This window comes from Hyperolius riggenbachi, chromosome 8 (genome assembly GCF_040937935.1).
Source record: "Hyperolius riggenbachi isolate aHypRig1 chromosome 8, aHypRig1.pri, whole genome shotgun sequence".
NCBI classification, from domain to species: domain Eukaryota; kingdom Metazoa; phylum Chordata; class Amphibia; order Anura; family Hyperoliidae; genus Hyperolius; species Hyperolius riggenbachi.
In genome coordinates this window covers 241,892,069-241,908,093 of record NC_090653.1, presented here as the reverse complement: position 1 = coordinate 241,908,093, position 16,025 = coordinate 241,892,069, and the positions used below count along the sequence as shown (strand labels likewise).

The 16,025-nt window shown below is 42.5% G+C and overlaps 1 protein-coding gene across 1 annotated transcript in view; it reads left to right on the top strand.

The window, feature by feature from the left end:
- HMCN2 (hemicentin 2) overlaps positions 1-16,025 on the top strand; it is a 408,064-nt gene that overhangs the window by 350,751 nt on the left and 41,288 nt on the right. The window contains exons 71-78 of the mRNA XM_068248458.1: positions 3,294-3,430; positions 3,803-3,944; positions 5,019-5,163; positions 5,269-5,396; positions 7,163-7,333; positions 7,439-7,609; positions 8,680-8,829; positions 12,804-12,941. Of these exons, the coding sequence (XP_068104559.1) occupies positions 3,294-3,430; positions 3,803-3,944; positions 5,019-5,163; positions 5,269-5,396; positions 7,163-7,333; positions 7,439-7,609; positions 8,680-8,829; positions 12,804-12,941 (1,182 nt within the window). The remainder of the gene's footprint in view (positions 1-3,293; positions 3,431-3,802; positions 3,945-5,018; positions 5,164-5,268; positions 5,397-7,162; positions 7,334-7,438; positions 7,610-8,679; positions 8,830-12,803; positions 12,942-16,025) is intronic.

Sequence of the window (16,025 nt, the reverse complement as noted above, 5' to 3'; positions counted from 1 at the left end):
AATCTAATCTGTATGCTACAAGATGTAGGGGGGTAGACTGGCGAACAGTGTGGTGTACAACAAGAGAATAATGCCTCGGTTGAGATGATCCACCAGCCTGATTGCCCATGGATGCACCAAGGGATATTAGGAGTCACCATGGCTGTGGAGTCGGTACAAAAATCATCCAACTCTGACTCGTCAGTGTATGAAACCACCGACTCCGACTCTAGGTACCCAAAATTGCTCTGACTTCGACTCTCCGACTCCTTAGTCTAATTTTTATAAAGGCTATGGATTTGGTTCAAAAATCCTCTGACTCCGACTGCTCAGTTTGTGAAACCTCCAACTACAGGTACCCAAAATTGCTTTGACTCCTCTACTCCATAACCCTGCACCATATATACGCTAGACTCTTGCTAGACGTGGCCCCGACTAGCCACCTAGGCCAAGAACTGTCCAGCATGCCTACAAGCAATCTGTCTTTCTGCTCCATCTCACAGTCATTATATATATATATATATATATATATATATATATATAAACGTTTAAAATACACGTGAACTGAGAGGGATATGGTGGCTGCCATAATTATTTCCTTTTATGCCTCTTTCACAGTGGGACGGTGCGTTTGATGCGATGTTAAGGTTGCATAACGTGCCCCTAATGCAACGCATTGAAAGACTGTAACTTGGACGTTATAGTGCATTCTTTAGCCCTGCGTTTGGTGCGCTGTTTTCGTCGCACAGTGATGGAACGAAAACGACGCATGTGTTACATAAAAAAAACATTACTGAGCATGTGCAACACACACAACGCAGCAGATTTATTGCTAAACGCACAGCATGCAGCATTCTCTAAATATTGCTACACGTTACAACGCAAGGTGTGCACTGTGAATGTCGCATAGACTTAATATTGCTGTGCGTTAGTCCACGTTAAAACATTTTCTAACGTGCGACTTTAACCACTTTACCCCCGCGCGTACGGATTTCTCCGCCCCTTTTTCCATCCTTTCACCCCCAGGGACGGAGAAATCCGTACTTTGCGCACTCCCGCCGCTGTATGCGCTCCCGCTCGTAAACACGCCGCCCGCCGCTAGTAAACATGCCGCCGCCCGCTCGCCCAGAGATCAACGAACGGGAAAATCCATTCCCGTTCGTTGATCTAAGCCCCGCAATGATCTGCTGCCGCTCGGCTGAGCAGCGCGATCATTGTGAAAAAATAACAAAGTCCCAGCCTCTTTCTACTTCCTGCAAGCGTCCGGAAGGACGCTTGCAGGTCGCATGAAACAAATTGGTAATGTTGCCATCTTGTGGCCAAATAGTAAAACTACACCCTAACCATTTTTTACACACAAATAAACTTGTTTTACACAAAAAATTAACTCCTTACCTCCCACACTCCCCAATTTTTTTTTTTTGTAATTAAAAAAAAAATAAAAAATTTACAATTTAAAAAAAATACATAAATAGTTACCTTAGGGACTGAACTTTTTAAATATTTATGTCAAGAGGGTATAACACTGTTACTTTATAAACTATGGGCTTGTAATTAGGGATGGACGCAAAACTGAAAAAAATGCACCTTTATTTCCAACTAAAATATTGGCGCCAAACATTGTGATAGGGACATAATTTAAACGGTTTTATAACCGGGATAAATAGGCATATACATTTAATGGGTTTTAATTACAGTAGCATGCATTATTTAAAAACTATAAAGGCCGAAAACTGAAAAATAATAATTTTTTTCCCACATTTTTTCCTATTTTCCCATTAAAACACATTTAGAATAAAATTATTCTTGGCATAATGTCCCACCTAAAGAAAGCCTAATTGGTGGCGAAAAAAACAAGATATAGTTCATTTCATTGCGATAAGTAATGATAAAATTATAGACGAATGAATGGAAGGAGCGCTGAAAGGTGAAAATTGCTCTGGTGGTCAGGGGGTAAAACCCCTCAGTTGGGAAGTGGTTAACGTCGCACTGTGATAGAGGCCTTAAGGTCGCATTCACAGTTCCAGGTTGCAGAGCTGTGTGAGGCCTCTTGCACACTACACGCGATTCCGATTCAGATTCCGCTTTTTAATCAGTTTTTACATCCCATTCAGATTACGATTTGCAGTGTGCAAGGAGCAAACTGCAAATCAGAATCTGAATCGGATGTAAAAACTGATTAAAAAGCGGAATCTGAATCGGAATCGCGTGCAGTGTGCAAGAGGCCTTATAAAGTCTTATAACGCAGCTTACCACACTGCAATGCTAATCCTATTGGCTGTTCACAGTGCGACGTTAAAGTCGCATTGAAAATGTTGCGTTGTGCTAACTCACTACTTGCAGTGCGTTACCTCTTAACGCAGGCACATTGCGACTTTAACGTCGCATTAAAAATGCAACGTTTCACTGTGAATGTGCCCTAAAGGACACCCGAGGTGAAAATAAACTAATCGAATAAACAATTGTATCTATCCTCCTTCTCCTAAAAATGACTTTTTAAGATATTCCACAGTTTTATTTTATATTTAAATCTACTTTTTAAGTTTTTATTGTTTTATGATTTTTGCTCAATGACACATTCACTGAAGTATGCCAGAGCGAAAAAATCTATGAACTATTGACCCTTTTTATCTCTTCCCTGTTATCAGAAGCCATTTTCTGCTAGGAAAGTGTTTTATAGTTGTAATTTCTCATCAGTGAGTGTCACACTGTAGTCTGACCCGGTCCTGACTCAGTCAGGAACTGCCACTTGCATACCTGATGTTAAACTCTTTCAGGCAGAAAAAGAAAAAAAGGAACACTGCATAGTTATTTGTGTGCTAGAGGGGGCTGGGATTGGGACCAGGTTATAAGGGAACAAAAATACTTACCATGTTATGCCTTTTCCTGAACGGATAACTGTTTACTATGAATAATGCTACCTGCAATGCATATCTGATATTTGACCTATCTGTTCAAGATGTACAAAAGATTGTTCACTCTCTGTTTCCTGGCTCTGCTGGGGTGAAAATAAAAAACGTTGTTTAAAAAAAAAAAATACACTTTGGGGATGAAGAGGGGATTGTGAACGGAGCGGAGACAGAGTGGCAACGGACTGAAAACGGATCAGATCGACTGGTGATCAGATCCGTTTTCATGGATCTGTTTGCCACTTTAGCATAAGTGTGAAAAGTATCAGAGACAGAGGCTCATCAGGTCAGCCGGGCAATCTGCATTGTTTAAAATGAAATACATATGTTAGCCTCCATATTCCTCTCAGGTCAGGTGTCCTTTGTAAAGTTGTCAATTTTAACATGTAAGTATGTTTTGTTCAGTTCCACCTAGCGTGATTGGATCTAGTGAGCCTCGTTCAATATCTGTGTCCATCGGGGGACAAATGGTCCTGGAGTGCAGAGTGGAAGGAGACCCGGCTCCCACCATTCAGTGGTTCCGAGGAGAAACTCCAATCCAGGTATTTATCGTATCTGTGAAGCCCTAAATCGACTTTTTGGCACGCTTAACAATGTAAGACATTAATGTGGAAAACTCAGTTGGACTAATGCACTAAACTGTTCTAAACTCTTCTCCTGTTTCATCTCATATTTGAACTGTTTTTGTTGATTTACTTTATCTCATAATGAGTTGATGTTAAGTATGAGAAATAGTCACAATAATTTTAAATGTGTGCATAAATTCATGCACACATTCAACAGTACATAAAACTTAAAGTACACTAGTGCTTAAAAATTCAGTACCGTTTTTACTTTTACTTTCCTGTATAATTTTTTTATCTCATTATTTGTTGTCGTCTTACTTTTGTAATTGTTTGATTCTTTTCTTCCAGACGGACAGGAGAATACAAGTGTTGTCCAAAGGCCGGTATATACAAGTCCACAGCCTGCAGGCCTCGGATAGCGGAGAATACACCTGTTTAGCCACCAACCCAGTGGGCCGAACCACCCTGACCTTCATTGTAGAGATACAAAGTGAGCGTACAGCAACCCTTGTTAATAGAGACAATCATTAAAGGATACCCTTTTGAACGGAGGGAACTTCAACACTGGTGAAAGGGTTTAGTAAAGAATTATTTTACATGCAATGAGAAAATATGTAAATATCCTCCATTCGTACAACACAATACAACCAGTTGTTTTATCATTACTAGAGGCCCAGCCTGCTGTAAGTGTTTGAGTGCAGAGGTTTAAAGGATACCCGAGGTGACATGTGACATGATTAGATAGACATGTGTATGTACAGTGCACACAAATAACTATGCTGTGTTCCTTTTTTTCTTTCTCTGCCTGAAAGAGTTAAATATCAGGTATGTAAGTGGCTTACACAGTGTGACCCTCACTGATAAGAAATTCCGCTTTTTATCTCTTTCTCTCTTTCTTGCTCTTAGGAGCCATTTTCTGCTAGGAAAGTGTTTTATAGTTGGAATTTCTTATCAGTGAGGGTCACACTGTAGTCACTGTCAGCACTGAGTCAGCCACTTACATACCTGATATTTAACTCTTTCAGACAGAGAAAGAAAAAAAGGAACACAGCATAGTTATTTGTGTGTTAGGCACCGTACATACCCATGTCTATCTCATCATGTCACATGTCACCTCGGGTATCCTTTAATCCTCTGCACTCAAACACAGCAGGCTGGGCCTCTAGTAATGATAAAACAACTGGTTGTATTGTGTTGTACGAATGGAGGATATTTACATATTTTCTCATTGCATGTAAAACAATTCTTTACTAAACCCTTTCACCAGTGTTGAAGTTCCCTCCGTTCGAAACGGTACCTTTTAGCATGGAGGGTCACTTCAGGTTCCCTTTAACAGGATGAGCATAGCTTCCCTTGCTTGTGTTTATTATTAGAGATGTTCAATGAGATGCTAAAAATTCTGGCCTCCAAGAAGATTTCATGCAGCCTGGAACTGGGCAAATCAAAATCTGCAGGAAGTGCATTTGATGGGTCCAGGTCTATGCTGCATGCTAGTTGGAAATATTCATTGAGCTAGTATTGTTTTCTGGTGTCTGGTGATCACATGACTCTCTCTGTTTTGCAGTTGCCCCCTCAATCATGCCCGGACCCTCAGTGGTCAGCGCATCTGTTAACCAAACAGCAGTCTTACCTTGCTGGGCAGAGGGGCTTCCCACACCCACTGTCACATGGAGGAAGGATGGCAGCCAGCTGTCTGTGGAGATGTCAAGGTAACATTGTTCCCATGTCGGTTTCTTGTGGTGTCTTTATGACTTTCTCTTGCTGTTTAATTGTCAGCAGTCAGGACTGAGTTAGGCTTTGTATTTTTGGTACAGATTGGAGTTCCTCAAAGATGGCTCCCTGCGTATTCCACAAGCTCTTCTGCAGGATTCTGGGTATTACCTCTGTACCGTCAGCAACTCAGCAGGGATGGCTCGACGTGGTGTGGAACTAAGGGTTTTTGGTAAGGTTTGAAATTGAAGGGATTAACTTAGAGGTATCTTTATGTTGAGGTGGATTCTCAGAAATAATACATATTTTACAACCCATTGCTCTCCCCACCATCCTCTAAAATTAATGTTTCTTATGTACATAAGTTCATTTATCTGTTTGACCATACCACAAGTGCATACAAATCCTCAACTGGACCTCTACTCCTACTCCATTTATAAACATTTGGCCACCATGGTCTAATGTGCCCCCCCCATCCCACGTTGGCAGTTGTAAATAATAGTGAGGTTTTTACCTAATTACCCAAAGAAACTAGGAGGTAGATAGCAGGTCTGACTTCTGGTGGCCATGGTTGGGACTTCTGATAGTCAGGGTTGGGCTACCAACATCATGGCAATAGACTGCCATTACCCTGCCTCCTGCCAGTAGAAGTTCCATTATCTTGTCTACCTCCTAGCTTCATTGAGCAGACAGGACATTACATCACTTTAGATCTGTTGAAAGGCTACACAAGCTGGATGATAAATTAGCAGGGAGGTGGCCAAGGCCAGATTTATACTTTTTGTGCCCCTAGGCCAAGTATGTTGTGGCTCCCCTTTCATGTGCAGCAGTGCCCCTACCATTCCATGTGCATCCCCCTCTTATATGTGTATCATCCATGTACAGCAACCCCTTTCTTTCAAGAAAACTGCCTTGAGCATCAGTTTCTCTTTTTTTCACGCGTTCCCCATTTCAGCCTCCTCTGTCATATTTAGCAACTCCTGTTTTCCATGTCCAGCTGTCCCCTTGCCCTGCAGCTGCCCGCCATGGGCAAGCCTTTGTTGCCTTTCCAAAAAGTTGGCCATGGAGGTGGCAGACTTCCTCTGAATCTCTTCATTTTCTTTCTTGATGATTAATAATACTTACTTATAATATAAGCCATTAATAGTACTTATTTTAGGCATACTGGAAATTTAAAGATACCTTCAAAAGTTAGATTTTCCTTGACCCGACCAAATATTCATGACCATTCATGACCATCAGTACAGGTGTTCCATGATGTCAACAAATAATAATCAGGGACTGTTTTTTTTTTTTTTTTTTTTTTTTACATTTTCCACTTGATTGAGCATCTCTATGTAGTTTGAAGTGGTATTAAAGTCTAACAATGAAAATCTAAAAAAAATCTATAAAAAACTGCCTTTCATATATGTTTTTAATTGTTAAAGTGTAACATTTTACACTGGTTATTTATTGCCTTTGCCAGCAATAGATGAAGAGGCTGTTGTCTTAATTGGGCTGTTGATAAGATATAATTACAGTCGCTACAGGAGGAAGGAGCTTTTGGTTATGCTTTCAAAACACAAATCAGGGCCATTCCTACAGACTCCTGGGAAGATTTATCAGTGGGGCCCTGCTTGATGCTCCTTCCTCCATGCAGTGGCCCTATCTTATCAGCTGCACAGTTAGGATAACAGCCTCTTCATCTGTTGCCAGCAAAGGCAAGAAATAACCAGTGTAAAATGTTTTTTAAACTTGAACAATTAAAACACAATCTCTGTAAGGCAGGATGTTATAAACATTACTAATTAACACAATACAGTGTTTTTTTTTTTTTTTTTCATTTTTTAGAGTTTTATACCGCTTTACCAACCACAAAGATCAGAGGTTAGGAGTGGACAATGTGGCCTAGATGTGTGTACAAGTGAAATTTGTCTCATATGGATATTATTGCACAAACAGAATGTTTTGTATCATTTGTATAAGTGTGTCCTCCTATCATCTCTTGTGCCTTGGCAGTTAATGGTGGCTTCTCGGAGTGGCAGGAGTGGGGTCCCTGTACCAGAACCTGTGGGCAGGGAGTGCAAGAAAGGATCCGTTTGTGCAATAACCCTCCACCAGCCAATGGAGGCAGACCCTGCATGGGCCGAGACGTGGATGTCCGGGCCTGCAATCTACCCCCCTGCCCAGGTAACCTTCCTACACTGTATAATAGAGATCCAGCCATTCTATTGTTCTACCTTTGTGCTTGTTATAAATGTTCAGTGTGTGTCCTGAAAATCTGTCTTCTTTTAGTGGACGGAGGGTGGACAGGCTGGAGCAGTTGGTCACAGTGTTCAACAACTTGCGGTGAAGGAAATCGCCAGCGAACCCGTTCCTGCTTCTCTCCTCCTCCACAAAACGGAGGCAAGCCTTGTGTCGGCAAAGACACCGAGTTACAGCCGTGTCAGTTACCTGACTGTCGAGGTACGTCCAACAGAGTGGTCTACTACATGTAAACCTAGCGGCAGGGTGTAGCAATAGCCATAGCAGCTGCTATTGGGCCCTGAAGCATAGGAGGCCCAGTGGATATGTCATGTATTCACCATTAATTTCTTATTTCTCCACCCTCTGTTTTTGACTCAGTGTCTATGCACTATGTGCAGTTTTGATTGCATGATAATGTAAATTGCCCAATTAACTTATATCCATAGGGTAGGGGCAGGTGGCATTAAGAGTGCCTCCATCTTTGCTATGGGGCCCCATAATCTCTAGCTACTCCACTGCCTGGTGGGGTGCAAATCTAGTTGCCCCAAGAAGATTAGTACTGCACACTAGTCCTTAGGTTTTGGGGCTTGATAGCAATAGAGTGCTCGGGGTCACATGAAAATACTTGCACTCCAAGCTCCTTAGTTAGCTCCTTAGTTACGCCACTGCTAATTGTTAATACCAATCCTCCTCAGTAGTACAAGCTTATTCTTCCTCTACTGAGGAGGATTGGTATTAACAATAAGCATACCTCATAGACATGATTGTAAATTGGAGACTGTAGAGCACAACAAACTATATAAGAAGAGGTGATACAATTTATATTTGGAGCCAAACCAATCAATTATGTAGTTTATACATTGCTTTATTCTTGTGTATTGAGAAGTGAAGGAGCACATACACTGTTTAGCTCCCAGCTGTGCCTCTTTTGGATGGACAGTTCCTCTTGTCCCTCTTTCTTCCTTCCCCATGTCCCTTTCTTCCTCCTTATTTGTACCCGTTTCAAGACTGATGTACATATCTGTTTTATATGTGTTGTTCTACTGAAAAAGTGTTTAATTGACTCTAAACGTTAATCCCATCAATTAAATCGATATATTTATTATTTTCAAATGTTAAAATGAAGAAAAACTAAACCATGTTAAAATCAGGGCGTGTAGTAGTTGGACTACATTGGTATCTTACTGTATGCAGTATTTGTGTATTTTGCAATGTTTTTGATATCACGATGTCTTGCTCTGGCACCTATATAATATTTTCCTAAACATGTTTTTTCCCGATCGTCTCAGCCGTCGCCACCCGTGTACGCGCCAGCCTCATCGGCATCATCAATGACCAGGATTTCGGCCTGTCTTCCCTGAGTGCCAATATGACGGAAAATGCCCGTTCTGGAGTCACCACCATCAGCAGCAGCGTAGAGAACATCCCCCCGGCAATAGGTATAGCACATCCCCATTGCTTGTCATGTGACTATGTCATTTGCATACAACAGTTAAAGCAGAACTCTTTTGATTCACACCTCTACCATGCAACATAGCCTGTCTATTCTCCAGCGCTTCACTGTTGTAGCTCTATGCTTGCTCTGTCCCTCTCCACCTCCAGCCTGCTTATCGGACATGGAATAAGTAACACTCCATTGTAGAAGATCCCCTTGCACTTCTCTTCTTCTGAAAGTTGCTTGAATGAGATTATACAAAAAATGCAGAAGCAAAAAGATCACATGGTCTTTGTGCTATTTCTATTTGTTAATGATACTGGAGTATTTTAGATCCTAAAAGATTTCCAGCAGAAGACATGTCACTGGGTTATGCCTGAGCGACATGACTGTACAGCACTCATGGGGCTTGATTCACTAAGCCGTAATAACTCATATCACGGCCGTTTTTGTGTGCATTTTCGCGCGATTGAGAAAAATTCGCGATTGCGCAAAAAAACTTTGTGCATTTTCTGAAGCATGCAAATTATCTAGCAGAAACAGTGCAAACGCTGTACAAAATGTAATAATCTACTGGATCCTAAAATGAAATACACTGAGATGGGATGGTAAGCAGCCAATACAGTATAAACTCTCACTGTATGGAAGCTTAACATCATATCAGCATCTATTGTACTACGCTAGTGGAGGTATTTCCTCTATAGGGAGCCCAGGTTTTTCAGAAAACTTTAGACCTGTCCTCAATTCTAGCATTGAGTTTCTCAAAAATCATAGTGCTGGGTAATCTTTGGAAGACAAGGTGTCAATATGCCACATACATTTGTCATGAAGGTTTGAAAGACTGATCGTTAGGGGCGTTGCTAGCCCCAAAGATCAGAGGCAAGTGCCGTGGATCTATTCTGGGGTGTTCCTGATGTCCCCTAGGCAGAGGCAGCTATGGTGCCTCAATGGCGGGCATGCTGGGTGCTTTGGTGCCTCAATGGCGGGCATGCTGGGTGCTGTGGTGCCATGCTGGGCTCTGTGATGGCTTCATGGGGGTATGCAGGGAGCTGTGGTTATTCTATGGGGGCATGCTGGGAGCTGTGATGTCTCAATGGGAGGTCTGTGGGAGAATGGGGGGGGTCCACTAGAAAGTCAGAGAATGCTATAGGGCAAGGGTAGGGAACCTACGGCTCGGTAGCCAGATGTGGCTCTTTTGATGGCTACATCTGGCTCGCAGACAAATCAGTAGGGGTTGATTCACTACGCACGGTGGTGTAGTGGTTAGCTCTCTCGCCTTGCAGCGCTGGGTCCCTGGTTCGAATCCCAGCCAGGGCACTATCTGCAAAAGAGTTTGTATGTTCTCTCCGTGTCTGCGTGGGTTTCCTCCGGGCACTACGGTTTCCTCCCACATTCCAAAAACATACGGATAAGTTAATTGGCTCCCCCTAAAAATTGGCCATAGACTACAGTACTTACACTACATAATATAGACATATGGCAATGGTAGGGATTAGATTGTGACAGTTAGTGACAAGATATATATATACACTGTACAGCGCTGAGTAATATGTCGGCGCTATATAAATAATAAAAATAATAAAATAATAATAACCTACACTGCTCAAGCAGCACAGCTTAGTGTGACAGTGCAAGTAAAATTGTCAAAGTAGGCACACCACTGCTGTAGCATACACTACTAACTTACTCAAGCTCCCCCAAAGCTAATGGCTGCTCCAATTGTCCCACCCTGGACTGTCAGGTCCAGTGACTTTGTAGGATGAGGTCCCCACACTTTTGACAGGCAGTCTATTGGGCCAAAGTGGGGGGGATCTCGTCCTACGAAGTGAATCAATCCCCAAGTTAGCTAGCTAATTGTACAAGCTGTTAGTCGGTATCTCCTGTCTGGCTCTTGGGAAATTGCTGATGTTACTGAAACCCAAGAGAAGCTGAAGACGTGTCTGACACTTCCGCTGCCTGGTGGATCAACTATATACACAACACCAAAGCAACAGGGACGTGAGCCCTCTGCTGCGCATGTACACTGTCCCAGTTTGAAACATATTGTACGGCTCCCACGGAATTACATTTTAATATATGTGGCGTTTATGGCTCTCTCAGCCAAAAAGGTTCCTGACCCCTGCTATAGGGGGACTGCCAGACAACCTGGCGGCAGGCCACCCTTTCCAGGAGAAAGTCAGACTAGTCAGCACAGAAGCCAGGTGAATTTGCCTGGCTGTTTATCATTTTTTTGGTTCATGTTTTTTATTTATTTATATTAATAGAGTGGGGGCTTCATTCAATATTTTGATGGGCTGTCCTACTTTGGACTGCTGTTAAGTTCATGGAAATTTGGCTCCACCCATGACCACACCCACATTCTGTTACGTGGCCACACCCATTTTTTGGCTTGCGTGCCCAAAAGTGCCCTGGATCTCTTAGGATGCTAGCAACGCCCCTGCTGATCGTACTAAAAATATTGTACACATGCGAAAGACCAATTCCAGCAAAGACCAAACAATTGCTTTTGTAGTCCATTTAAATCCTTCTTTTTCATGGATGCACCTTACACAAAAGTCAAGAAATATCTGCAGATCACATCTTGTTTAAAGGGGAACTTCAGCCTAAACAAACATACTGTCATCAAGTTACATTAGTTATGTTAATTAGAATAGATAGGTAATATAACCTCTTACCCACCCTGTTTTAAAAGAACAGGTAAATGTTTGTGATTCATGGGGGCTGCCATCTTTGTCATGGGGCAGCCATCTTTTTGGTTGAAAGGAGGTGACAAGGAGCAGGAGACACAGTTCCAACTATCGTGTGTCCTGATTACCCCTCCCAGCTGCACACGCTAGGCTTCAAATGTCAAATTCAAAATGTCAAAAAAAAAATGGCACCAAAACAGCAAAACGAGAACAACAAAATAAGAAATCCCATCATGCTTTGCACAGCATCAGGGAAAAAAAGCCCGGGCAGTTTCCTTCTGTGCAGCTAAAAATGAGGCTTGTATAAGAGAAACAAAGTTCTGATGCTGAGAAACTGTTAAAGAAACACAAAGCCTTTTCAGTGCTGCTGAGTAGATTTTTAGTCCGGAGATTCACTTTAATGGAATCCTGAGATCTAGAAAAAAAATGATATACAGTATATATATATATATATATATATATATATATATATATATATATATATATATATATATATATATATATATTTATACACATACCTGGGGCTTCCTCCAGCCCCTTTCATGCTCATCGTTTCCTCGCCTGGATCCTCTGCTAGGCTTCCTGCATGCTGGGAGCACGTTCGCCTGTCGTTTTTTTGTATGCGTTTTCTGCACACCATGGGCTTGATTTACTAAACCGTGATAACTCATAGCATGGCTGCGCTAGCATTTTTTGCTCGTGTTTTCATGCGCAATCACGAATATTTACAAACAATCACGAATGAAAATTTGCGATTGCGTGTGAAAATTCAGGGAACGCACGCAAAAACGCTAGCGCGGCCGTGCTATGAGTTATCACGGTTTAGTGAATCAAGCCCCATGTGTGTCTGTATGTGTGAAAACACGCACGTTTTATCACAGAAGCTAATGAGAGAAAATGCCTGCAGTGCTTCCCTGCTGTCTGTTTTTATCTGCATGGGGAAAACACATTAAAGTGTGCACTAACCAACTGAATAACATTGGTTCTCAGTTTACCTGTGCAGAAAGCGAGGGGGCTCCATCCAAAGTTTTCACAGTGCCCCTGCTCGTGATGGCTATAATTTGGATTAGCTTGTGCTCCAGGTGTGTGAAGGAGGCTGGCCTATGGCCTAGTAGCAGTGTTTTTGAATCTTTGCCTATTGATCTTTGTGAGACTGTAGAAATAACATAAGTGAGTGACCTTATTCCATAAAGTAAAGAAGCTGATTAGTCTCAAATGAGCATGTAAAAATGAAAAGGATATAGAACGGATTTATTTATAGTTCTGCTTTTCTTTTTTTTTTCTGTGTCAGGTTCCTTAATGAGAGTGCTGGTGTCTATGATTGCCCCCCTTTACTGGTCAGGAGCTTTCCCCCATGAAAGCACCGCAAATGGTTTCTCCCTAACTAAAGGAGTCTTCCGTAAAGAATCTCTGGTGGAGTTCCCTACAGGTAAGTCATGTCACGTCGGGAGGCCCCTGTACACACGCTAGATGGCTCGCCCGAGGCAGTCTTCACTGGCTGCCCTAGGCAAGTTTAAAGGGAACCAAGCACCATTTTTAGCACCTAGGGCATCTCAAAAGCACATTAAAATGCATGCAGGTAATGTGGTTTATTACTAAAAAAAACCCTTACATTTTTACCTCTTCTTTTTACATATAAAAGTTTAGCAGAGGTGTTTCACCCTACTTCCACAGCCTTCCCTACCACAGAGATTTCAGGCAGATAAGGACTGATGTAATTATTTTATTGCACACATTAGCAGAATCTTTCATCAGCGGGGGGAGGGGGGGGGGCATACTACAACATGCTTTAAAGTCACAGATACTATCTTCAGAACCTTCCCCTGGATAAATAATGGGCATCTAAAAGGGGAGAGGGGACATGGCAGCTCCTATAGCTATTAGAAACCAGGAAAAAAAGTAGAGCTTGGTTCCCTTTAAAGGACAATGTTTTACTATACTTAACATTGAGGCAGAAACGCATCCGCAATCCAATGTCTGCAGCAGCCCAGGAGTATGCGTTCCTCATTGAAGTGAGAGTGATACGGAGGCTGCCATATGTGTTTCCTTTTAAACAATACCAGTTTCCTGGCAGCCCTGCTGATTTATTTGGCTGCAGTAGTGTCTGAATCACACCAGAAACAAGCATGCAGCTAATCTTGTCAGATTTGACAACAATGTCAGAAACGCCTGATCTGCTGCATGATTGTTCAGGGCCTATGGCTAAAAGTATTAGAGGCAGAGAATCAGCAGGACTGCCAGGCAACTGGTATTGTTCAAAAGGAAATAAATATGGCAGCCTCCACATACCTCTCACTACAGCTGTGCTTTAATCCAGCCTGTCTAATAGCTTTACGTTAATAACAGACACTTTTAGGCCTGGAACCCACTACAAAACGCTATCGCTAATCGCAATCGCTAGCGTTTTGTATGAGCGGTTTGTAAACGGTTTCATGAGCGTTTTCAGAAGCAGTTTTAAAAAGTGTAATCAATTTGCCAGCGGCTGTGTAGCGATTAGCGATTGAAGCGTAAACGCTACCAAAATGCTGCATGTTCTGCACTTGCGATTTTGCTAATCGCAATCGCTTCTGTGGAATTTGCACCATCCATTTATATTGGCAGAGTGTTTAGGGAAATCCCTAGCGATTTATCACGCTCCCTAAATGCTCAAAAAATCGCTCTAGTGGGTTCCAGCCCTCAATAAAGCTTGGTCCAGTCATTGCTGGACTGCTTATGATGTCCCCACTGTAGATGCTCAGAAATATCTTGGGATGCCTTTGTACACAGGTGTAAAATTCAAGACCTGTGGACTGAATGCGGCCCTCCTTACCATTTTATGTGGCCCTTGAGAGCTTCAAATGTCTATCATTGTAAACAGCAAAAGAACAACAGTGCACTGCCTTCCCATTCAATTCAGAGCATAATGGTGTTTCTGGTTGAAACCTTGTCAGTGGCCTGGTGCACACCAAAAAACGCTAGCAGATCCGCAAAATGCTAGCAGATTTTGAAACGCTTTTTGTTATTCTTCTGTAGCGTTTCAGCTAGCATTTTGCGGTTTTGTGAAGCGTTTTTGGTGTAGTAGATTTCAGATGTTGTTACAGTAAAGCTGTTACTGATCAGCTTCTGTAACAAAAACGCCTGCAAAACCGCTCTGAACTGCCGTTTTTCAGAGCGGTTTGCGTTTTTCCTATACTTAACATTGAGGCAGAAACGCATCCGCAATCCAAAACCTGCAGCAGCCCGGGAGTATGCGTTTCTGCAAAACGCCTCCCGCTCTGGTGTGCACCAGCCCATTGAAATACATTACCCTAGCGGATCCGCACCCGCAAGCGGATCGCAAACCACAGCGGAACCGCTCTGGTGTGCACTAGGCCAGTCTGAGCCAGGGTGCAGAGCCCGACACCCTTTTCCCACACTGCAGAGTAGCTGGGAACTGTAACATTTAGGGCCCATTTCCACTACACGCAAATCTGTATTGCGATTTGCCGGCTCTGCAACCAATGCATATCAATAGAGTAATCCAAAAACTATGAGATAATAATAAAAGTAGGTATGACCCGATTGAGCACAAATCACAACAATTAATCAACAATTAATTCTTATATCAAAAAGGTAACTTTATTAATCCAATTGTATCAAACACTTAAAAAATAGCCCATAAAAATGTGTGCCCACCCCGCACCCCCTACCACAACCTCCCGGAGGGGCCTCTAATACCCCTCTGTAGAATCTGCCAGCAATGGTATCTAGTCTGTATATAGCAAAAATAATTAACAGCAGAACAATAGCTGTCAAAACACTAGTATTGCAGCCACAGAGGCAGAAGTTCAACTGTTTAGCGCTAGTGAACAAAAATAGAAGCTTCAAAAGAATCTTGAGGCCATGATTAGCCAATCAAACTCCTCATAGTCGCTGTATTTGGAGGAAATAGCAGTCAGCAGCAAAACAGTGTCCATGTTGTTGATATAATGCAGATACATGTAGCAAGCACGTCCAGCTAGGCTGACAAACCAGTATATGCACAGACAGTTCCAGGCAAAGTGCACACACAGTTGCATACTCAGTATGCACAGACAGTATGCACAGACAGTTCACAGCAGAAGCACATCAGATAAAATTGGTTCGAATGTATGCAATCCAGCAACCATAATCACATCCAGCTTCTGCACGGATGGAAGGATGATAAGCAACAAGAGTTCATAGTAATGATTATTTCTGTATTAGTAAGCTTCATGCAGAAAGCAAATAGTTTGCAAGCAGATAAAGCGCTCAAATGCTAGCAAAATAGCAGAAGTATTGCAGAGATCCATGCCCATAGGGCTTGCTTACGTGCACCATGTCTCTTTGCAAAGTGACCGGCTGGACTCAGCTGCGTGTGGCAGAGTTACTGTTGTCCGAGCAAAGATGGAGAGGCAGAGTATTTCCCCAACGGAAGGTGGGTGGAGGCCAGGGACACAGCACATGCGTCCTCGACCGGTTTCGCCGGATATCCGGCTTCAACTGGAGGTTTGCGTGGCTTCCCAACATGCCCCCC